Raw genomic sequence first — 25,143 nt, 5'->3', positions numbered from 1 at the left:
TGTTTTTGAAAAAATGATAGTAGTAAATAATTAAAATAAAAGTAAAATGAAATAAAAAAAGAAATAATGTAGAATAAAGTGTCTTTGATTTCGCACTTACTCTTTGAGTTTAATGAAGCACTAGTTTCAAGTTTCAAGTCAATTTCAAAAGAGTAATATTTTTTTTATAATTACACTTTGCATCTTCAATATTTTACTCTATCTTAGCAGTATTTGTAATTTGATAAAATGTGGAAAATTAGTGGGCCAACTGCCAAGACTCAAATCGCAACCAAATTACTCAAATCGGCAGTAAATAAAAAATTGCAATTCGGCCGCCATAACAAATAATACAGCTCACTATTGTCTTCTCAATTTTGAGTTGTAAAATCATGAATATTTCCGGCGCTACTCAGGTTCCGATTCTGAATGATGCATTCACCTTATTATTCTCCTCGATTTTCTCGGTTTTTCCACTCTGCAAGTGCTTGTTTGTATCAGTGTGTACTCTTTTTGGAATGAATTTGAATTTGTTTGTGATGTTATATGATTTTGTGCAGTCTATGGTGCTAAGATCTACCCAAGAAAAGGATGGAATTCGGTATGATTCCGATTTTGCCAGAATCGAGCAGCTGATTAAAGGCAACACTTTCACTAGGTATTTTTTTCGTTATATCGGAGCTTTGCCCTAATTTTAATGTTGGAAGTTCGATTTTTGGTGATTAACTTAGCCACTGATTTTTCGTTATATCACTAGGAATGCGTAGCAACTGATTATTTTGAATGCAACTATTTCTATGAGGAAATTTCTGAACTATACCAAACTGCAAGATTTTAGGGCTTACCGAGAAGAGAGTTAACGAAGTCTTTTATAAGGTTTAAGCTTGCTTGTTGATCTTTGTTATAAAAATTCCTTTTGATTTCTAAGTATTAGTGTCGAGATAGTAGTATATGATAGTATTTGTTTTTATTTCACATTGATGGTGTATTTTGTGTTATTTTAAGAATGAAGGGTTTCCAGCAATCTAATGTGCATTGAACTATTTGATTAACTCAATATAGATTAATCAAAGCAATCCTTCAGATAATTATGTATGATGAAGAAAGTAGTAAAAAAAAGACAGCATTCATATCAGTTTTGTGCAGCGCATGCAGTTTTTGCACATTTGAATTATACATGGCGCACTTTTTGTCTTATCTTCAGACTCCAATGCAGCAGCACAGGGAACAACTGGGAGAACAAGTCTATCCACTGTGTTTTTCCCATTTTATACACTCCTCTCTATTACTCTAGTTTCATGTAGTTGAACTTGTTTCTCTCTCATCAAAACACAGGCACCAATCTGAAATCTTCTGAAATATGCATGTCTGGTCACATAAATCGTTGGGTATTCATCAAAAGCAGACATACTAGTAATTATAGAAAATGCTAGTGATGTAGTGGTCATGACTGTGAAGCTTATTCCCCAATCTTGCTTATCTTGATCAGTTCTGAGTTTCTGCCACCTGGCTGTGAGTTTTATAGTTTACTTACAATTGTGATTGGTGGGTGGTGGAACTTAGATGCCTAGCATGGATGTCTTCTCATAAACAAGTTCCCCTCAGTGTCCGTTTAAATTTCTTGAAATGTACTATAGTGTATGTAGTCACTGCTAGTTATATTTTGAAATATATTTGTTAGTTTCTTCTCAGTAACTCAGAAATTGCATCTGATTTCTGGTACACTGCAGGGAGGAAATCAGTCATTTGATGGAGATATTAAATTCAAGGGTGGACAAGGAGGAGGAGCAAAAATCGAACATTAATGCTGAAGAAGATGGTCAACTTGTTCCATGGAGGCCGGAAATACTCATAACACCTTCTGAAGGGAGACAGAGATATACTGAGAGAACTGTGATTGGCTATTCTCGTGAAAAGTCAGATGTGAGTGCATATTTCCTGTATATCATTCAGAAATTTCTTTCTTTCAGTACAATTTAAAACCTGCCAGGCCTGAAATGTGGTGAAACTTTTTAAACCTTTTAGGGAATAATGTTTATTAGTTTTATATAAAATTATGCAGTAGAGTCCAAATACATTTGATACAGCTTTTTTTTAATGTATTGTATGCATTCATGTAGTTATTCTTATGAGTACAAATACCGCTTTGTCGAAAAATGGCACAGGTTCCTGTTGGTGTAAGTGCTTCCCCAATTGATCTTGCTCGTGCATACATGTCTCGTCGTACCACTGAAGAAGGCCAAGATCTTCATAATTCCATATCTAACAGTGAAAGAGCACAGCCAACAAATGAGTTTACAAGAAAGCCACTATCTTTTCCGTCACCTTCACCTAAGCCATCCATATGTTGGCCTGGCTCTGTGGTGCACACACGTCATGGTCTTACTACACCACTGGGTCAGAGGGGGAGGAGCAGGCTTCAAGATTTTCCTAGAACCCCCTATTCAAGAACCATACTGTCAAAGTCCAAAACCAAGGTAGACATCATTACACTGGCAGAATATGTTATTACCAGGGTTACTCATTTTAAGTTTTAACCGTGTATTTTTTGTGATTCAGTTACAAGCTGCTAGTGAGTATGCAAACACATCAACTCCCTTTCGACAATCTCGGGAATCCCCCTATGAGCAGGTATTATTCGCTTTTGTAATAATTCCATGCTCCATAGTTATGCACTTCCCATCAATGATTCCATAGATCCAAAGGAGTACTTGTTTCCTATGATCAGTTTGCATGGTCAGATTTATTGAGGTGGACTTGTGGTTTTAGCATATAATGAATTTAAATGTCTTTCAGGTGAAATCAAGGGGTGAGACGGTTGATGCTTATGGTTCAGTGGGACCTATTCGTCGTATGAGGAATAAATTTGCTTCTGAAATCCGTCCACGAGGATCCATTTTCCTGAATTCGCCTAAAGAAATTCCTCTTAAAGCCCCAACAACCCAAGAATTCGAAGGTTTCTTAACTAGTGCAGAAAAGAATATTGTACCAGGTGAAACTAGCGGTGTACCTAAATACTTGTCTGGGGAGAATGTTTCACAACCCTCTGATGTAGGTATGTCTAGCACAAACTTATCTGCTAGTCAGGCAGCTAGGAAAGCACTGGAATTTCTCGATAGAAACAAGCCAACCCCTAAGCAGAAGGAGGCTGAATTGAAGTTGGTGACTGGATGGGGATCTTCTATTGATGCAACTGATGTCAGTAACGTAGAAAATAGAAGCTCAGCACATGTTGAAGACCCTGTTTCCCACAAGAATACTGATATTTCTGGCCCAAATTTCCCTATGGAATTCAATAAAAGTAGCAGTAAGTTTAACTTTTTAGGAAATTCTCATGCCAAAGGAATGAATGAAGCAAGAGATGAAGCCACTGGAATCACTAAAGGTTCTAGCTCAATTTTTGGTGGCTCTTCGAACAGCACTCCAGGTGCAGATACAATTCCTCTTTTCGGTCATAAAAGAACTTCTGGTCCTCAGCCCCGAAATTGGAATAAGGTATGTACTTCTCTTCCTATGTTGCTTCTCTATGCACTAGAAGTTCTTGTTTCATATTTCCAGGTAATGGTATTTAAATCTGTTTTCCTGCCTAAGTCCTTGTTGCAGAATGCTCTTACCATGACTAATGATAGAGAGACCGAGACAGGTTCGAAGTTTTCTCTTCCTCCTCTAAGTAATGGACAGGATGCAAAGACAACTACTGAAGCAGAAGCTTTGAAAAGTCACGGGATGAAACCTTCATTGCCGTCAATTTTTACCCAGAGGACTATACTACGTGCAGCTTCCTCGGACAATGGACTGGGGTTCACTTTCCCTGTTTCTGCTTCTGCAGGTGTGCTCTCAGAACCGCCAACGCCTTCTATCATGCCATCTTCTTTAGCAAATTTAACATCGCAACCAAGCGATACTCCTAGTATTCCTTCTTACGGTTTTGGCTCTAACAAGTCAGCACCAAGTGTAGTTTTCTCGTTTCCATCGACGACAAGTAGTGCATCAAACCAAGATGATTCTGATCTTATATTTAGTTTTGGATCGGACAAGGGTAGGTTGTGTTTTAGCTCTTTTAAAGATGATTCCATTTGTTATTAATCTGCAGGCCTTTATATTCAGATATAAGATTTGACCTTTCTATATTTTGGATAGGTATAATTGATCTATTTTTCCCTCTCTTTTTGGTTCAAGCATCGTAGAAAGACTCTCTTTCTCTCTATTTCTATCGGATGTGTTAAGTTTGATAATACAACGGGCAATTTGCAAAACTGTAATAAGCAGATACGCTCTGCTAATGACATAGTTCATCAGTTGTGCTGTGTATTCTGCTTGATTTTCTCGAATTATTTGTTTCTGTCATCATTTGTGCTTATTTCTTGAAATATGTGTATATATTAGTTTAAATTTGTTGATTTATAATCAAGACTTATTAATTACAGCATACTCCTGTTAAATTTTAGTTACAATGAATATCATTTTGTTTGGATTATGGCATCCACTTGCATTTTTTTGGATGAATATCAGTGTGTGTTTGGTTTACATTACAATTAGTATCATTTGTGTGTGTGTTAAATTTAATTTCGGTGAAGTCTATATTGAAATGTACAATGTTTGTAATGTGCTAATAATTTAAACTCGCGATTGTAAAAGCTCGACTAAGAGTATTCAAGTATTGATGAAAAAGATACTAAACTTTTAATTTGGAGGTTTTTTTAACTTGTTTTAGTGTGACACAATGTCAGTGGGATGCATGATGTTGCTAGGTTATGGCATGTGTGAAATATGTCATGTAGCAAAAACCCGTCATATTAATGTGGGGTTATACACGCTCTCGCCATTTCCCAGTGTTCGGTGGAAAGACATATTTGGATTTTGTTTTTGATTACAACGCACACAGCGAATAAAAAGAATCGATCATGGTCGTGGTGGATCAATTCTCGAAAATGAATCATTTTGTTCCTTGCAAAAAGATGTTTAATGCAAGTCAAGTTGTGCAACTGTACTTTAGAGAGATTGTAAACTCCAGGGTATTTATAAATCAATTGCTTCTGATCATGATGTGAAATTTGTGACATTTTTTGGCATACTTTGCTGGGGATGATGAGATCACACCTTCAGTTCAGTTGTGTATATATATATATATATCACCCACAGACAGAGATGCAAATATAAGTTGTCAATCGAAGTTTGAGAAATTTACTATGCAGTTTGGTTGGTGATAGTCCAAGGCAGTGAGATTTAGTGTTGGCGCAAGAAGAATTTGTTAATTAGTCAACGAATAAAACAACCGGAAGGAATCATTTCCAGATTGTCTGTGGGCAGGGGCGGAGCCAGGATTATAGATATAAGGGGGCAAAATTATATACGAGGAAATTTTGAGCATTTGAGAAGGGGCATTTGCCCCACATTGTTATAAGGTGGCTTCGCCCCTGTCTGTGGGTGCAATCTAATTTGGCACATATTCTTATTACATATCGGGTAGCGCTAATGCGGAGGAGCAAGCTAGGAAGATTCTGGAAATGCATGAGCAAGTGAGACGTTGCATTATCCAATAGAATGATATGTATAAGTTGTAAGCTGATAAGTGATGGAAGATGGTGGTGTTTCAAGAAGGAGATTTAGTGTAGAATTATTTATGGAACGGGTGTTGGGGGCCGCATGCAGATGGTCCTTTCTGTGCATGCATACAAGTTGGACTTGCTTGAGAAGTACAATGTGCTGGCTACATTCAATGATGATATCTTCATACGAAGAGGACGATGACAATGAGGCAGGCGAAGCACACTTAAATTCGAGTCTTTTCCACGAAGAAAAAGTATGATGCAGTTTCATCAGTTGACGCTAAAATCATCGAAGGTGTCAAATGTGCTGGAATGAGATGCAATTTGTACGACACTTGTGAGCCAGGCATCTGACCTCGCTTAAAGGGCTAAATCATCATTTTATTTTTTCTTCGATTTTTTTATAATTTCTATAATTACATTTAATTTCCTTTAGAGTTTTTAGGGTTTCCAAACCACTTATAAATAGGGCTTTAGTTATTTACAATCAATTTTGATCATCATTAATACATTTCGAATTCAAGAAATTAATGTTTCATGTATTTGTTATCAGTTCGATCATTTTTGTGACATGTTTTGCATTATATCTCATTCCAAATTAGTGTTGTAATGACACCAATATCATCAACTAATTAGGAGAAGCTTAATAATATGATACTGGCGCTGGAACATTTCACAATAGATTATTCAGATATATTTTGACTACAAATTTTTTTGTTATGCAATAAACTAATTGCATGGTCTTCTATAGTTTTGGATTCACTACGTCTAAAATTCATATTAAAGAATATATTCCACTCGTCCCACAACAAGAGTCACATTTTACTATTTCAGTCCGTCCCACAATAAGTCACATTTCACTTTTATCATAAATGGTAAGTGTTGGAACATGTAACTAAAAAGCATTTTTCGAGTTTATTATAAATTTGATAAATTGCTTGTATATTGTATTTTACTCTCCTTTTATGAGAACTAGTGTTAACACCCGTGCTATGCACGGGTCATAGGATTTTCAATAATGACGACAATTAATAAGTAATTTAAAATAAATATAAATACAATATCGAGAAAAATATCATTCTCTGTCCGCTAAGTAAGCATCCCGAAATGAATCATATTGAACACCATTTACAAATCTAATGTCTTCAAATGATGTAGCTCCCTTGACAATATTCAACAAACACCTCAAGTAATACAGATCACCAGAACCAGGAGCAACATAAAACAGCCTCCCAATAGAAAATCGTTGTTGTCTAGGCTGCCAATGATCCGTTTTCCAAACAAATTTGGCTGGATATTCACCATAAGTAAGATCTCTACCTCCAGGATATGTCTTATTTGCTAGCATTCATGCCAAAAACTTGCTTTCATCAATTGTTTTACGATTCAAAACAGCATCCAAATCCTCAGATTCCTCAAAAATAACATGTTGCTCATTTGGAAGATGAAAACTCAATCTTTTAACAGAAGGATCCTCATATAGAATCTCAAATCCAAGTATTCTCCAAGCAGCTTCACATGACAATATATATCTGCAATCGTAATACAAACTGACTTCATCCATATTTTATCCAGCACCCTCGGCACCAGATTGAAAAAAGGATGTTGTCACACGATCATAACCATTATTTATGTATTTAAATAAATATTTGATAGATTGTGATTGATTGCACCACTCAACGTTGATATGACCACGATATTTCATTAGGAGAAACCGATTGTGAGGAACAACATATCTATTATCTAATGGCACACCATCCTTCAAAACAACACGACCATTATCACTACGTGTGTAAACAGGATAACCGTCATCGTGAAACGATGTGGAAGCAATATATTTCTTTGGAAAATATTTGGAACATCGACCATTAACCATGCCCGGAGAAGATTTTCGAATAACACCACATGGCCCATGCATCATGAATTCTTTGACATTATCATAATATAGGGGATCGGTTACTGGATCGGAAAGTTCAGCAAAAATAATCTCATCAATGCGCCGAGGATGAGGTTGTTTGTCCTCATTGCTTAGAAAAAGCAGGATATGAGCATGAGGCAATCCACGCTTCTGAAATTCAACAAGTATAGACAACTGCGAGAATATTTTAAATGGGGTACTATCTTGCCGACGACATCTATTCAAAGTGGCCAACCTTCGTAAAGACATTTAACAGACCGACGAACGAAAACAGGCTCTTTTTGCGCAGAAGCAAGAGGCTGCTCGCAAGGATGTGGAGAGAACTTTCGGGGTTCTCCAAACTCGATTCAACATTATCAAAGCCCCGGCTCGTACGTGGTTTATGGAGAATATGGCCGACATCATGTATACGTGCATAATCTTGCACAACATGATTTTCGCCGACGAAAGACCTGAGGCGGGAAATTGGTTCGACCCTGAAACCCCGAAAGCTCTACCGCAAGTATTCCGCCTCGAAGTGGAGTGCATCCGTCTTTGCAAGAGCGGTTGTATGTTCGGGCAAGGACACGTGATTCTACCGCCCACGCCCAACTCTAGGAGGATCTAATGGAGCATATTTGGACAAAATTTGGCAACTGTTAGATGATCGTCACTAGAGAACTCCTTCTTCTGCTTCTTTGCCTCATTTTGAGATTTTGAATTTAAGTGTACAATTTTTAATTTCTAGTATTTTAAATTATGTCTTTTTTATTTTTTTAGGATTTTAAATTGTAATTTTTTTTTAATTTAATAAAGTGTGTTTTTATTAATTGAATTTTTTGGAAATAAAAATAAAAAATGAAATTGAATGAATAGTTAAGGGATGAGATGGTTAAGAGATAGGGGATGCATATGTTGTCTCTTAGTTAAGAGATGGGGTGAAAAGTACAGTGGGGCCCATGAATAGTGAAGAGATGAGATGGTTAAGAGATGGATAAGAGATAGGGATGTGGATGTCCTAAGTAAAGAGGAAAAAAGTTGTTGAATATTTTAATATGAAGAAAGGAGAGAAAGACCTATTTCTAATCCCTCTCCTCCTTTACATTGGAAGTAATGATCTCGGTGCATATTATTGTCATTGGTTTGTGTCAAATTCTAATATGTCACCTTCTTTTCTTTATTTTGGTTTGGTTTCTTAAATTTTTTTTTATAAAAGTACCTTTTGAAGAACAAACTTGTTTCACAGACTTGTAGCATGTAGATATTATTACAACATTTCCTGTTAAATGTGTATTTTCTAATCAAGAAATTTTTGTCTCGACTTTTGTTTTCCAGTTGCTGATTGAGATAAGCTAGCAGAATCAAGTGGAAAGTTTGGCCAATACATGTACAAGATTATGGATTTTTACTTTGGATATCATCACAATGCATACAACACGAAAGGTTTCTTAAAAAAAGTTTTAATTAGATGGATGACAAGATCATAATGACATCAACTTCACAAAACACAGGTGTCCGTCTTCACGAACCAACAACTATTCTAGGTTGTTACTTGGCTAGGGCAGTGGCTAGGTTGTGAGAAGGGCATGATGATGTGGTAGGAGGAGTTTTTGGCTAGGCTATTTCTAGTCCTATTGTGGATGCTCGAAATTCCATTAAACTAAATACATGCCGGTTCTTTAATTTAATGGTAAAATCACTAAAGTGTGTCCACCTATGGTTGCTTTGGAAAATTCATTCGGTTTTGGACCAGTATATCTAAATATTGCTTTACTTCCATTATACATCAAAAGCCGTGTAAACTCCAGTCGTATGTCATTGATTGTATGAGCATTATTAATCATACCAATTACAATGTGTATCTCCGGATTTATGTCATTAGTTTCCCAAATAACCTTAGCTCACGCATCACTCGTCTTATGCAATCTAACGCTTCTTCCAACGGGATTGGAACTCCAATGGGTATGCCAAAATCTGAAAAACAAAACTAAAAACTATCTATAATAAATTGTGAATAACAATCTAAAACAACAAATAAAAATACTTACCATGTGTTATTGCATCTCTAGTGGCAAGTGCCTAGAAGAGATACATCTGTGCACTCATACCGGTGCAAAGCCTGTGTTTGTTCCATTCGTACAAAAACAAAACTCTTTCGCAGCCTCTGGACACTTTGGATCTTTCAAACTTGGCCAATAGTTTAGTATTTCATCTTTGTAGTGTTGAAACATCTAAAAAGAATTATGTTAAACATAGATATCTAATGATAAAAATAAGAATACTCCATCAACCTCCCACAATCGGCCATGTCGCTCTTCAGCTTTCTTTCAAAATTCGGGATCCGCATAATCACGTTTGGAGAACCAAACAACTTTAGCGTTTGAGAAAATTTCGTGAATATAAAATTTTGGCCCAATGGGTTGGTCCGAGGTACAACTATTGTATATTATTTCTTTACGTTTGACATCCAATTTGACACTTAATTAATTATTTGATAATACTCCCTCCATCGCACCATAAGTGAGACGTATTCTTTTTAGGATCATATTAATATAAGTGAGACATTTCCTTTTGTGGAAAAAAAAACAACACTTTGTCTCTCTTTTACTTTTTCTCTCTACTTTTTCTTATTCCTACTATATGCTCTCTTCATTTAACTACGAAACACCACTATATAAAAACGTGTGCCCATAAGAAATGTGTCATATGTAATAGTACAGAGGCAGTATAAATAACTATTGAAAAAGCCGTCAATTTTATATTTACCTAATATGGGATTTTTCATTCATAATCATCATGCAAATTTCAAGTTTTACAAGTATCGTGCGAATTTCAAGTTTTATAAGCGTCGTGCAAATTTCAAGTTTTAAAAGCGTCGTGCAAATTTCAAGTTTACTTCCCCAGTCAATATTACAAGCATCGTGCAAATTTCAAGTTTTTTTCATACAGTAACATTTTCAGAGTCATCGGGTTAGAACATTTAGAACCCTTTCTACATAATTATATGTAAGTTCTAGCAAGTTCAGTACTGAACTAAAAGAGAAATAATAAATAATCATAATCAACTTTAAATTGCAACCACAACGAACATTCGAAATAAAAAAACTCATATAAAACTAACCTGATTCACATGGAAGAGTGGTGTCAGAGGCGCCACAAAAGAGGGTCATCTCGTGTATGTGTATATAGGTTGATGCAGCATGGGCCGTGGAGGTTGTGCGGCGGTGGAGGAGGAAGCAGGGGAAGTGCGGGGAAGAATTTGGGAGCGTTGGCATTGAGCTTTTTGCCGGTGGCTGCGGGAAATGAGATCAGGGCTTTAGAAGCCTTCTTCTGATCCATGAGGTCGGGGCTTTAGAAACCAATATAAATTAATGTAAATATTCTTAGTATATGAAATTTGAAAACTAAGTACATACATGTTCTGCTGATGGTAAAATCAGTAGAAGGTTTACTTTCTCGGGTTGTCCTGAAAATGGTTTTGAACTAATCGCTTGCAGTTTAGCTTCACTTTCATTATCTATCAAAATCCGTGTAAATTTCAGTTGTATTCCATCGATTGTATAAGCACCAAGAATCTCCTTCCTACCAAAGAGAATCTTCGGAATGATATTTTTCCTAATCGGTTTCCCAAATAAACTTAGGTTATCCATCACTTCTTTTGCACAATCTAACACTTATTGCAATGAGATCGGAACTCCAATGAGTATGCCAAAATCTGAAAAAGCATAGTAAGTAAAAAATTAACAATAATAAAATGTGAATAACTATCTAAAACTACAAACGAAAAACTAATACGTACCATTTGGTTAGGACTGGGTCGATACGGTATATTGTACTGAAAATTTTGTATCGTTATCGAATCGAAAATATCGAAATTATAGAATTTCATATCATTACCGTATCGAAAGTTTGGTATACCGGATTTCGGTATACCGAAATTTCGGTATGGATAATATCTATACCGTTGTCGTATCGAAATTTCGGTATATCGTACCGAACTTTGGTATACCGTTCTGAACGGTATATCGAAATTAAATGGAAATCTATTTATGATTTTAGGGTTTCCAATAAATATTTTTTGAATATATAAATAAATTAAATAGATATCTACTTATGATTTTGAACTTTTAATTTTAAAAAAATTATATTATTATTATAAGCTGTATAAATGGTATGTATCGATAATTCAATACGTATTGATTTTCGATATATTTCGATATACCAATAATATCGATATATATATAGTATATTCGATATAAAATGGTATACCGCGGTATAAGAAAATCCATATCGTTATCGTATCGAAAACTTACGATACGGTGTTGTATCGTACCAAAAATTTTGGTATACCGAAAATTCGATATTTTTTGACATTTTTCAATACAATACGATCGATATACCATTTTTTCGGTATATTTACCCGACCCTACATTTGGTATTGCATTTCTAACAACAAGTCCGTAGTAGAGATATATCATTGCATTCATTCATGTGCGATAGTCGTGCTTCTTCCACTCGCGTAAAATAAAATTTTGTGTTGCTTGAAGCTCATTGGCTTAATAATATGATACCGGCTCTGGAACATTTCACAATAGATTATTCAGATATATTTTTACTACAAATTTTTTTGTTCTGAAATAAACTAATTGCATGGTCTTCTATGGTTTTGGATTCACTGCGTCTAAAATTCATATTAGAATATTTTCATTCGTCCCACAATAAGAGTCACATTTCACTATTTCAGTCTGTCCTACAATAAGAGTCACATTTCACTTTTATCATAAATGTTAAGTGTTGGAACATATATACTAAAAAGCATTTTCGAGTTCATTATAAATTGTTTGTATATTGTATTTTACTCTCCTTTTATGAGAATAATAAATGTTTTCTTCATGTTGTGTATTTTACTTTAATAAGCATTGACTGTTTTAATTATATTCAATTTAAACGCCGGTAAGTAAATCAGTCTGAGTCTTTTACACTGAAGGTTGGGTCGTGGAACATGTCATTACAGTAGGTGACTCAGTCGGAACCTTGTAGAAGTAAAACTTTTTCACAACTTTGATAGTCTTTGGCTACCTATCGCGAAAGGTTGCATTTTCCATCTAAAAGTCATCTTTATATTGTGAATGACTAGAGACATTGGTGTGGTATAGCATTGAAAGGATCTAAAGTATAAACACGTCTGTATTGCAATCTACTGAAAGACGATGTCTTGGATTAATATTTATTAATCATTGTTATTGTAACATCTTGGAATTTAGAACCCTAATTTTAGAGCCCTAGAATTTATTAGTGATGACGTGGAGTCGTGAATGCATTTATTGCATGTGATGCTATGGCCGAGTTGAGTCTAGGGATTTGCGTTGAAAGTTTGAAAAGTCAAACTTATTAATTTTATGATGTGGCATGTGATTTATTAAATTATGAGATTTATGTGGTAAATTAATTGTCTAAGGGTGTGTGGGAATATTAGAGAAAAATTTCCATAAATACTTGCCACCCAAATTCTTGTGTTTTCGACCCCCTTGATTTTTTGAAGAAGAAATTCTATTTTTTTCGGATTTAATTTAATTCTTGGGATATTTATCCAAATTAAATCCAAGACCCAATTATTCCTTATCTCTAGAGAAAATCGAAAACCCCCTTTTATTTATTAGTGATTTTCAAAAATCACTATATTTGGGAAGGAAAGAATTATTTTATTTTATTTGACTCCTTACTTGATTTCCTTCCATACCTAGAATTTAATTATTCTACCAAATCTTTCCATACTTCAAGAGATCTTGCCTTACCTTATTCTAGGCAATATTAAAATTCCATGCCTTATTTAAATAGGCATGGGGACGCCTATTTCCATCCCAAATTGGGAGAATCCTTATTTTTATTTTGTTCCGTGATATTTTATTCTACTCCGTAAAATATACCAAAACAAAACCTTGGCTATTTTGGGAGCCTAATTTTCGAAAATCATGAGATTTTGCCCTAGGATCTATTTTTGTTAATTCTTCTTCCCTACTTCACAATATTATTTTATTTATTGTGTAGAATAAAATCTTACCAAATATTCTATTCTAATTACCTAAAGATCTTGTTGAGCACTATAAATAAGAGAAGACCCCAACCCTAGACCCCAAATTTTCGTCCCCCACCATTCCTCTCTCTCTCAAATTTTCTTCTTCCACACACCAATATTTTGTCATCCTTTGAGAAGAATTTAGAGTTTGAACGCCAAGGTTCTTGAAGAACCAAGTCTCTACTTTGTTTCTACCGATTGTTTTTCTCTAAAAAGGTATTTTGTTTATGAGTTCTTCTTCTTCTTCTTCTTCTTCTTCTTCTTCTTCTAACCGATTAATCGGTCTTCTTGAACCCTCATGCATCTTGGTTGAGTGAAAGAGGGATAAAAAGGGATGTGGGAATATGTATGTGTGTGTGTCGTGTATGTGTGTGTGGCGTGTGTGTGTGTGTGCGACGCGCGTGTGTGTGTGTAGTGTTTGTGTAGTGTGTGTTTGATGGCTAAATAATCTTGTGAGATAAACATGATCTTGATTAATTAGTAATGATAAGATAAATCAATGGAAAAGGGAAAAGAAGTATTGAGACATGCATGAGTAAGAGTAGTATTGAACCTAATTTGTGATATGTGCCTATGTGATTAAAAGGTGAAACTTTGGTTGCGAAGCCGGATAACGGAAAAGCGAAACTACTTGAAAACTAAGCAGTCGAGGTGGGCTTTACTCTAAAAACTCTCTTTTATTTTATCAAAATGTTGTTTGGTGTTATAAGGGTGGTTTAACTGTTATGCCATGCCTATGTTTGTTTTAATGTGATGTTGGATATGCTTATACGAATTCGGGTCTGAGTATGGGCCGCAAGCTCTACCAGGCTGTGTACACGATGGGATCGGGAGCCGTCCTTGCTAGTCGGCCGATCTCGTGGGCGAAAAGTGTGGCCACACTTTCGTCGCACCATGGAATGTTGTGATTGTTATTTTGATGAGAAAATGGGGGATTATTTTGACTGGCCAGTCTATGAAAATATATTTTGTGATACTCGTGATATTTCTTTTATAACTGCTTAAAACTCGAGTTCACTTGGTAAGGGTGGCATAACTAATAAAACGTTTTGGCAATGAGCACACTGAGTATTTCAAAATACTCAGCCCTGCATGTGTTTTCCTTATGTGCAGGTTGAACGATGGCGAGTGGTGGCGGGTGTTGAGCTTGTTAATTAATTAAGATGGTGGTTATGAACTTCAAGCATAGTTGTGTCTTCATACATAGCTATTCTTTCTCATGGTCGTCTTCCGCTGAATTTTGATACACTTTGGAATTTGTTTTTTTTGGAATATTGGCACCTTGCCTTCAGTTTGAGACCTTAGCCTTTTCTTGTGATTTTGTCTTGGCTATTACGTCGTGCTCTTCAGATATTTTGATCGTTATTTATAATACCTTCCTTCTTCTTTCAAATTCCTAGGTTAAGTTATTGCTTTAAATACTCTTATACTTCTTTCAAATCTTTTGGTCAACACTCTTTGAATGAAACCATAGCCTACATTTACTTCTTTGGAGTCTGTTTCGGTAGCAGCCGCCACATTTATTGTACCCTAGGAGGGCGGGTTGTTACAGTTATAATATAAGAGATACGTTATTATTCATACGCTGTTTTGACTTATCCGTAGGTTCGGGTTTTTCGCGACCTAATACACCTGATATCTTGGGTAGTAGTATTTAATAATTAGTACAATGTCAGTTTTATTATTACATTAAATCGTGTGCTTTCGCGGTTTGACTATATCCCCAAGAGGTATTCGGAAATCCGGCCGGTTTGGATTTAATCCAAGAATAATAGTAAAGCAAAGTATATTATTTAATATACATCTCGTACTAGACAAACTCTTGGAGATAAAAATATATTAATTAATTTAAAGTCGATAGTAGACTACAAATTAATTAATGGATATGGAAAGTCTTAAACAAAGGAAATAATATATTAAAGAGGTTAACCTAGATTGTTTGTAATTACAGATTGGATGGGCGATCAGTATTTCTTCTATAGTGGCGTTATGTTAAATTATGAGTTATAATTTACTCCCTCCGTCTCCAAAGAGTATGAACTTTGGGTTCGGCACGTGTTTTAATAAATAAGGGGAAAAGTTAGGGAGAGAGAGAGAAAGGGTAGTGGAAATAATGTTAGTGGAGAGTGGGGTCCATATTATTATAATGGTATAAGTTGTAAATAAAATGATGTGTAGGGGTAGTATGTTGTTTGAATATTTCAAAATTAGAAAGTTCATACTCTGTAGGGATGGACGAAAAAGGAAATAGTTCATACTCTTTGGGGACAGAGGAGTTAATTAGTAAAGAAGGTCCAATAGGGAAGGCTCAATCCAAGCTCCATAGATACCTAACCTAGCCCATCACGAACTCTATAAATAGGGATGAAGGAGGTGAGACATACTACAATACACAATACACTAAACCTAGCCTCCAAACTAGCAAATTTCGATCTCCTCACTGATAGGAGTTTTCAAAAATTGCAAGTGTGTGCAATTGGTTTCCTTTGTCTTCTCCTTCAAGATCCTTATAATTTCTAATAGATTCATCCCACAAGGAAGTTAGATCTAGAATTGGTTCAGAGGTTAGAAGATCTTTGGTTTTGCAATAAAGCTTCAAGATTTACACGTGGAGAAGTAGCAAGCCACTTTGATTATTTGGAAAATCACATTTGTAAGATTCAATACATAATTTAATGTTAAATTATGTGATTATTTGCGCAATAGAATGTTTATATGTGTTGCAGCATGAAATTGAATTGATCCTCATAATCACCTAAATAGATTATAATATGTGAATTTATTTAATTTGCAATTTCCGCCGTGCAAACCCCAAAAGTAAGTAGGTTCAACATTCCACCAACTCACTTCAGTCACACTCTATTATAAACTAATACTATAAAAAAATAGACCTCCTATTCTACTAATTTTGTCAACTCACTGTTCCTAATTCTTCCAACCCACTATTTTTTACATTTCTTAAAACCTGTGCTCACACCAAATGTGGCTCCTATTGTGGGACGGAATGAGTAATTATATGCATATATAACATGAACTCTTTTATAATACAATGCAATTTTAAGTACTCTCTTCATCCCATGATAAGTAATTTACATTCTATTTTGAGTCGTCCCAACTAAAGTGACATATTTCATTTTTTTAGCAAAATCAATAAATCGTACTAATTTTTGTCTCTTTTACTATATTCTTTCTCCACATTAACATACTAAACATCAATTTTCTTAAATTTTGTATCCAAAAAGTGTCTCACTTGAAACGAACGGAGGCAGGGTGTATTTTGGGGATATGAACCCCAAAACTTCACTCCACCAATCTAATGTCCATCTGTAACACTTATCTATATAAAAATCACATCATGTATCATCAATATCTTTATATCTAAGTAATTCCTCCGTCCTATTACATATGACACATTTTTTTAGACACATATTTATAGGTAGTGGTATTTAGTGGTTAATGGAAAAGAGAATAAAGTAGGAGGAAGAAAAAAATAGAGAGAAAAAATAGAAGAGGGGATAAATTAAGAGAGATATGGTGTTGCTTTTTGCATAAAAAATTATTTCACTTATAGTGGGACGGCCTAAAAGAAATACGTCTCACTTATAGTGGGACATTGGAAGTACTACAAATTATATGTAGCTGCTTATATTCGACGTGATTAAAGAAGTATTTTGAAATATTAAGTACTGTCCAGACAAATATATCCAAGCAAAATAATATACTCCTAATGCAAATAAACCACAAATTTCATTCAAAAACAAAACATGGATGAAAAACATCAACAGAAGTAGGTAGCCACAAGCATAAATTCAAAGTAAATAATGCAAGAAATAAAAATAATATGCATGATCATGAGGACATATATATGGATTGGATGATCACTTGACGCCAGCTAACGATCATTTGTTCAGAACAGCAGACCTTCTCATTTCATGCTTGTCAGAGTTCTGTCCAAGTGAAACATCCAACATTGTTACACATTTATGCAATTATATATCCCCATTTATGAATATCAAACTCCACACTTCTAAAGCCCTCCATAAATGTACACATATTTGTTGGTGAAGTAATTAATTTACTATGTGAGACAAAACATATCCGATTAGGTCTAAAAGTATAGACATTAGTATTGTAATAATAAAATATTAACTTCCATAACTAATACTTAGATGAAAGACATTATAAAGGGTTAATAATTGATATACTACCTCATCAAATTTGTCTTGGTTATTGGTTTCCAGCATGAGTCCACAATGGATGTGAGGAAAGTGTGCCCACTGTAAAATAAAATAAATTAAAAATACAGGAAATTAAATAGAGGATTAAATTATTACACTTACATTTTTGGCAGCAGTGCTGAAAGCTTCCCTGTGGCTGATATCAGGGTTATTCGCCTTGATTCTTTGAATCTCCTCTCTTCAAATTTAGGGACATACACAACAATAAATCCCACTTAATTAAACATTTTTTACTAATAATTCATAACCGATAAGTGAATGAAATTAATTGAGGAAGATAAGAATTAAATATCTGATCATTACTTAATGAACTGATTATATGCAGACGGAACGCGCTGCCGCTTCTCTGGGGCTGTAACGATAAATGAATTAATCATTTTTTGGAATTGCAATACATAGGGAAAAAAATGTGAGTGAAAAATTAATATTAAGAGTGGGAAATTAAAAAAAATAAAAATACTTACGACGGTTAACGGTCTTGTGATTTGGTTTGGTGATAAAGCTTGAAGGCTGGATTGGAATCCTATGGTTCCATTTGGAAGAGGATCCTCCTGGATCCACTCTGTACTCAGATGAACCCTGATTTTATAAATAAATAAATTTAATTATCACCTAAATCTTGGGGAATACTTACAAAACAAATTTGACCTATCAATTAATTTTATAACGAACTCAGAAAAAAGGGAAAAGGAATAAACTTATGACATTGAAGTGACTGATTCAGTTAGAAAAGAAAAAGTGAAATTGCAGCCGTATTAGATTAAAAAAATTAGTAAATGAAAAAAATGTGTGTTTCCATTGCAGGAGACAGTTTCCTGAGCACCCAAATACCTCAAGGTCTCTCTCCCCTTTGTTTCTTTTACACCCACATATGTAGATAATGTTGAAAAAAATACATCAATTCAGTAGAAAAGGCATTGATTTGGTACATGGATGGTGGCGGCTGTTAGGAATCTAGCTAGCTAGCTAGCTAGAGCCCTCAAAAGAAGCAAAATCAGAAAACCCTAATTTGAGAAATTTGGATCCTCCCACAAATTGAGGTGAAAATTTTGTTTAGAGAGAGAAAGAGAGAGAGAGACCTGAGCATCGTTGGAGGGGGGCTGATGAAGACTGTGGAAGGAAGCAGCCATGTTTACAGCTAAAAGATTGGAGCAGTGGCCGCACCGTACGGTCACTACATCAAACAGGCTCTTGCATGGAACACTCACCTGCACATTTTAATTATAAAAAAAAAACATCAGATCCCTAATTAAACAGGAAGAAGAAGAAAGCAAAAGTGTGTTTGCAAAGAAAAACCTAGAATATATTTAATGATGAGAAAGCAGCAGCAAGGGTTTGAAAAAGATGGAGATAGGAAATCCACTGATAAGGAGATGTCTTCATCAGCTTAATTAGAACAACTTTTTTTGCTAGAATAAATCAATTAAATTAATATTTTGCTGTGATCATAGGCTGCTGATGAATCATGATGAATTTTATTTGAATAAAATATTTGGGGTGTGAAAAGAAGGAAAAAAGTGAAGCTTTAATTGAGGATGTAGACATGAGAGATTGTATTGCACCAAAAAAAACCCTGATTTCTGAATCAAGGGAGGCAGCTTTAGTCGTTCTTTCTTTAAAGAAAGAAAACAAGTGAAATATGTCAAAACTGATGAAAAAAGAACTCGGATATCGATGAGCACACAATCAATCAATCACATAGGAAAAGCAGATCTTAAAGTAGAGAATGTTTTTTGGTTTTTCTACCGCAAGGATAATACTGCAGAAGTTGCAAGGGATGTAACACATTTGATCGCCCACCATCTCCATTCTCTCTCTAATTCTCTCTCTCTCTAGAGGATAGCTAATTAATCAAGTGAGTTATGCATAGATGTGCAGATATATTTAAAGAGGAGAATTGAAAAGAAACAAGGTTTTAGCTAGCAAGGCAGCTGAGAAAATGAAAGTAGCTGGCTAGGGCATTTGGGTGGAGAAGAAGGAAGCATCAAAAAACAGTACATGTGGGGAGGTGGGGCGTTATTGTTGCAATTATTTCCTCACAAATACTTCATGTTTTTTGACCTCTCTCTTTCACTACCGCGGACGAGGGGGGCGCTATTTTCCATTATTCATTCAATCTTTTCTTTCTTGATTTTAATGCTTTCTTATTTCTCTCATTTCTCTCTACTTATAATTCTCTATTTTATCAACTTTATTATCCAAACACTTTGATAACTTATAGTAACATTTCTAAATTAAACTTTGCTAATCTCCCCCAACTGTCTCCATTGCTGTTAAAACTCGTATACCAAGTTAATGTCAGGTTTTACTTTTTTTTGCCACTTCTAATTATAGTATGAAAAATCGAAAATGTAAAGAATTTACATAGTTAAAACAATAGTTTGGCATTGCTTATTTAACATAATTTGAATTTAATTCAATCGGGTGTACTGTGTACATCCACTGGAGTGTGTGGCGTAATTATACCACACATATAAAATATTTCATCAATGTTTTTAGTTGAAATAAAAAGTTTTAAATGTATATAAATTATACAAAAAAAAATTATTTTTATTTCAAATTAGTCATTCTTTCTTGTTTACTACTCCCTCTGTCCTATCTCAAGTGATAATAATAGTTAAAGTGAAGAGAGTAAAAGAGAATAATGTAGATAAAACTTTCTTCTACATTATTTCATATTTTACTTTACTTTCTCTCAATTTTAGCTATTTATTTATTATTATGTTCTCAAAATAGCAGTAAAAAAGAAATCAATCACTTGGACAGAGGGAATATTTTGCATATGAATGTATTAACTTGAAACACTAATAAAACTTTTTGTACTAGCGGTTTATGTAAAATTTTAAAAAATTGTACTCCCTTCGTCCCACAAAAGATGTCACACTTGTGGGACGACACGAGATTTTTTGAGGTTTTATTTTGTGTGTTAAACGGTGAGAGAAAATATAATTTTTATATTCATGGGAGAGAGAACTTTTTCTAAAAAAGGAAATGTGACATCTTTTGTGGGATAAACTAAAAAGGAAAGTGTGACATCTTTTGTGGAACGGAGGGAGTACCAATTTAAAACATTAAATGATGAAACATTTTATAAGTATATATGGTATAATTCCCCTGGAATGTGCATGGGTGGTTTCTAGTAGGTTAAGCATAAAGATTTCGATTCGTTTTTATCTCAAATCAAACTACTCTGGAATTGCAAAAATATCCAAAAAAAAATTTGAAAAAAAATCCAAAATCGCAAATTCATTCTTCTAGAACTTGCAGCACTTATCAAATATCTAAATATCACATAATTCATTAAAATCAACCAAACATGGCGGCGTCCACGAATTTGAGTTTCAAAATAAAACGGTATAGTGACCAATATTCACCAAAATGTAACCCAAACGGCCAAACGTAACCAAAATTCGAAATCAAATAAATTAAATTTTAATTTTCCGTTTAGTTCAACTTCAATGTTTGGATTTCGGTTATTCTTGCGCACTCCTAGTTCCTAGCATTATTCGAAACTTGCTCGCATATAATTCTAATAGATTATATGTCAATGGCTTCTCTAATTTTCTACTTCCTATGCTTTTTGGACATTTCTTACGTGGGAATGATGGAATATTTGGTAGGGGTGATAAATCATCTAGGGATTGAAATCCATGAACAAAAATGACATTTTTTTTCATGGATTTCCATCCATAGATGAGTTATCATCCCTACATTTTTGTTCATGGATTTCCATCCCTAAATAAGTTAAGTTATCACCCTTACCAAACATGTTAACATACAGATACGTCAGTACGTATATATGCATTTCGTTAAAAATATGTAAAGATCTTGTTTATAATGTATAAATAATAAACTCATATTACTAGTTACTTGAAGCTTAGTTGTTAACCTGTTAATTATACAGTTATTGAGTGTAGATTTTCCTTATAAAGCTACTTCTTTACCATATTGACTTATATAAATCAATGTGGTTACCTTACGATTTTTTTTTTCATTTGAATAGAATGAAATTGGTGTATAGTTCATAGGAAAAAAGTCCAAATTAAAGTCCTTATACTTCTAAATTTTGTTTCATTATATCCTTTATACTACCAATATATTTTATTTTAATAGGTCCTCATATTTTTATATTTGATTTTATCATATCCTTATCTAGCAGATACAATTATTCCGTTACTTAAAATAACACATTATGACCCGTTTTTAGTTCCATGTCATATCCTAATTAAATAGTACCAGAAAACCTAAATCTGAAGAAAAGGTTGTCCTCTGCCATATCTACAATTAAATAAGGATTTGATGAGATCTAATATTATAAAAGTATGACTTCTTGAAATAATAAGCAACTATAAAGGAATCTACAAAAATTATAAGGAATTGTTGGCGTGTTTGCTTAATTTTTATTATACTGATGTAGTATGATTAAGCTTTTGATTTTGACAACTCAATACCGAGAAGTTGTTTAATCTAGCTAACCCCTTTTCTATTGTTTTCCCTTTTACTTTCATCGTTAATATTGTCTTGACTCTGAAGATACACATACCTGATGGCCATCGAACAAATTCGACAGATCAACATTAACAAAATCTTTTGGCCAAGTTCAATCCCAATCATAAAGCTAAAATTATTTAGAACCATTAATTCACAAACCTTTATTGATTTGTCATTCGAGCGAATTTTTCAAATGTACTAAGGTACTACTCAATCTTTCAAATAGTTGCAATTTGAAAGATTGAACTTTGATATATTCTTCATTCATATCATCAATTTGAAAATTGAAGATTGGACTACTTTAAATTTTGACTGAGTTTTAAATTTAGAAACAAATTGAATACTATTTGTATACTTGTTTGCTACATTATTGAAGTTAGATCAAAATTACAAATTGGATTGCAACTCGTTAGTTACTCAAGACATCTTTTTTCGGGTTATAACATCTTCTTTTTTATCATCATGCATGAGTTACACCGCTTATTTTTTGATTCTTAATTTCTTAGTACTTCATATATTTGCATTATGTATACTACATCCCTATTCTGGGGCGTACTATGGTCCATAAGGCAAATTCTGTTAAAAATCAAAGCAAATCTCAGCCCTTGAATCCTTAGATTGGATGGTTGTGATCATAATATCCGAGCTACATTATTACACTTAAAGCGTTACATTATTAACTGTGCTACATTATTAGAATACATAATCTACATTATTAGACTAAAGCGCGTTACATTATTAGCCGAGCTACATTATTAGACTACACAATATACATTATTACATGACACGTAGCATTAATCTAACGGTTACATCACAGAATCAAATAGCTGAGATTTGCTTTGATTTTTTTTTACAGAATTTCACTTTTGGACCTGATGACATTCCTATTCTCATATAATGATATACGCATAATAAAAAAAGTCAAAATTTATTATAGTTGAAAAATTAAATAATTGAAATAAGACAATTTATATACATAATTAAAAATAAAAAAAATTACAACTTAACAGAATTCGAAATTCTCCACGAGACCTTTCAGAAACCGGATGTGTTTTTGCAATTTCTCGTAGGTTGAGTAAGTAGTATAGCACAAGCCACGCGTTCCGATGTTGATGAGTAAGTAGTAGTACAAATTTGGAAACACAGACTTAATTTAGGTATAAATGCAGCAGACTATATCTATATATAAACATACTACTTATAAGATAATAAATTTTCTAATATCAGATATACAAACGTGTTAAAATCAATGCAAGTCATGACCTTTGACATGTGTTGAATTGAACATGAATCATGTGACCCGTAATTTTAGGGTTCTGTTAAGTACAAAAAGAATTTCAAAATTTATGATGTTCTACAAAAATTAATTCAACTTTTTTAGATATTTTACATTAAAAATTAATATATAAAAAATAGTTTTAATTATGTTAAAATGAATTACATTGCTAATCGTATGTATAGTGTATGTGAAAATAGTGTTTTTCAGGTTACCATATTTTGAGAATCTTATTTTATTTTAGTTAGATGTAATTGCCATTCATTAAGGTGGTCTATAGTTTGAAATTGTGTGATTTCTGGGTGACTGTTAGCTATAATGAATGCAATTTCATTTCAAATTTGGTTTGCAGGTAGCATGGAATGGCTTATCTATCAATTAAAGTTTAGATATTCACTCCATATTTATTTATGAACATGTACAATCTCTACATCTGCAGATAAAGTAATTAAAACGCTATTTTCCTTCTTTTTCTACCTTTTCATAATTGACATGTAACCTCTCTACTTCCTTCTTTTCTACCCTCTCATAATTGATATGTTACCATTTTCTCTCTCTCTAGTTAGTGACGTACATCTGTAGGTACTTATGGAGGAAAGAGTAATTAGGATAACTAACAACAAAATTCAAACTTCAATGGTTATAGAGTAGTGTATGTTCATGATAGAAATTTTTAGTAGTAATAATTAATTAGATTATTATAAGACCATTCTAATTATGGATGAACTTGTATGAACTAGAATGATATTTCGTGTTATAAAAATCGGTCTAAAAATGACCTAATTGGTAACTCATGCACTCCTATTTGGTTATGCATTAGGATGCTAACCCCTAAGAAATGACATTAATATCTTTTTATATTAAAATAGAAATAATATTTTTGAATGGACACGTAACCATTTCACACTGTTAGATTTTTAAAATTTCGAGTTAGAACAAAACAACATTGTTTTGGACCACCTATATTACCCAACAAGCCACATAGAAATCTATTTCGACAAAAATGCTATTTGTGGGACATTCCAAATTCAATCAAAGTTCTTGATATTTACTACTCCCTCCGTCCCGGCTAAGATGACACATTGCTTAGCCGGCACGGGATTTTAGGAGTTATTGGTTAAAGTGTTTAATTGGAGAGAGAGAAGGTGTGTGTAAGTATTAAAGTAGAGAGATAAAGAAAGATGGATATTTTAATATGAGTGAGAAAAAGTGGTTGAGTGTATTAATTGGAGAAAGAAAGTTACCAAAAAAGGAAATGTGTCATCTTAGTTGGGACAAACTAAAAAGGAAAACGTGTCATCTTAAGCGGGACGAAGGGAGTACCAAACTTTAAGTTCGTGGGAAAATTCAAAATTCGACCATAATTTATGATATTGGCGATGAATAACCTTGTTATTTGATTTGCTCAAACTCATTTCGTATACGTATCATTTTATAAATTGGTCATACATTAATAAGATATAATTTGAATTTATGTTGTTAATTAAATTATTAATCACACATATATACCACAATATTCAAATTTGATTCTCAACTCACTCGAGATTGACTGGATATTTGAGAAAAAGAATACATGATCACTCACTGTTTCTCAAATTCAGGAAAAAATGAATAAAAAACAAAACACAATTAATAGA

At 33.8% G+C, this 25,143-nt stretch overlaps 2 protein-coding genes across 5 annotated transcripts in view; one reads left to right on the top strand and one right to left on the bottom strand.

The window, feature by feature from the left end:
- LOC125196315 (nuclear pore complex protein NUP1) overlaps window positions 1–4,133 on the top strand; it is a 4,460-nt gene extending 327 nt beyond the window's left edge. Inside the window, exons 1-8 of one of the 4 annotated variants that reach the window (XM_048094782.1) lie at window positions 265–395; window positions 540–637; window positions 1,710–1,902; window positions 2,145–2,456; window positions 2,539–2,610; window positions 2,776–2,971; window positions 3,035–3,474; window positions 3,571–4,133. In XM_048094782.1, coding sequence (XP_047950739.1) covers window positions 372–395; window positions 540–637; window positions 1,710–1,902; window positions 2,145–2,456; window positions 2,539–2,610; window positions 2,776–2,971; window positions 3,035–3,474; window positions 3,571–4,065 — 1,830 coding nt within the window. In that variant the 5' untranslated portion in view covers window positions 265–371 and the 3' untranslated portion in view covers window positions 4,066–4,133. Of the gene's footprint in view, window positions 1–264; window positions 470–539; window positions 638–1,709; window positions 1,903–2,144; window positions 2,457–2,538; window positions 2,611–2,775; window positions 3,475–3,570 lie in introns of those variants that run through there. The other 3 variants (XM_048094779.1, XM_048094781.1, XM_048094780.1) reach the window with 3 other exon arrangements.
- Window positions 4,134–17,229: 13,096 nt separating this feature from the next.
- LOC125196881 (axial regulator YABBY 5-like) lies at window positions 17,230–19,719 on the bottom strand. The gene is made up of 7 exons (XM_048095541.1): window positions 19,486–19,719; window positions 18,819–18,947; window positions 18,204–18,318; window positions 18,043–18,091; window positions 17,842–17,917; window positions 17,710–17,778; window positions 17,230–17,448 (listed from the first exon to the last, which is right to left on the bottom strand). The coding sequence occupies exons 1-7, from the start codon at window positions 19,546–19,548 to the stop codon at window positions 17,401–17,403; spliced, it is 549 nt and encodes a 182-aa protein (XP_047951498.1). The 5' UTR covers window positions 19,549–19,719; the 3' UTR covers window positions 17,230–17,400.
- Window positions 19,720–25,143: the final 5,424 nt, after the last annotated feature.

This window comes from Salvia hispanica, chromosome 6, assembly GCF_023119035.1.
Source record: "Salvia hispanica cultivar TCC Black 2014 chromosome 6, UniMelb_Shisp_WGS_1.0, whole genome shotgun sequence".
Taxonomy (NCBI): Eukaryota; Viridiplantae; Streptophyta; class Magnoliopsida; order Lamiales; family Lamiaceae; genus Salvia; species Salvia hispanica.
Note: the sequence above shows the minus strand (reverse complement) of the source record. Positions and strands in the feature narration are given on the sequence as shown.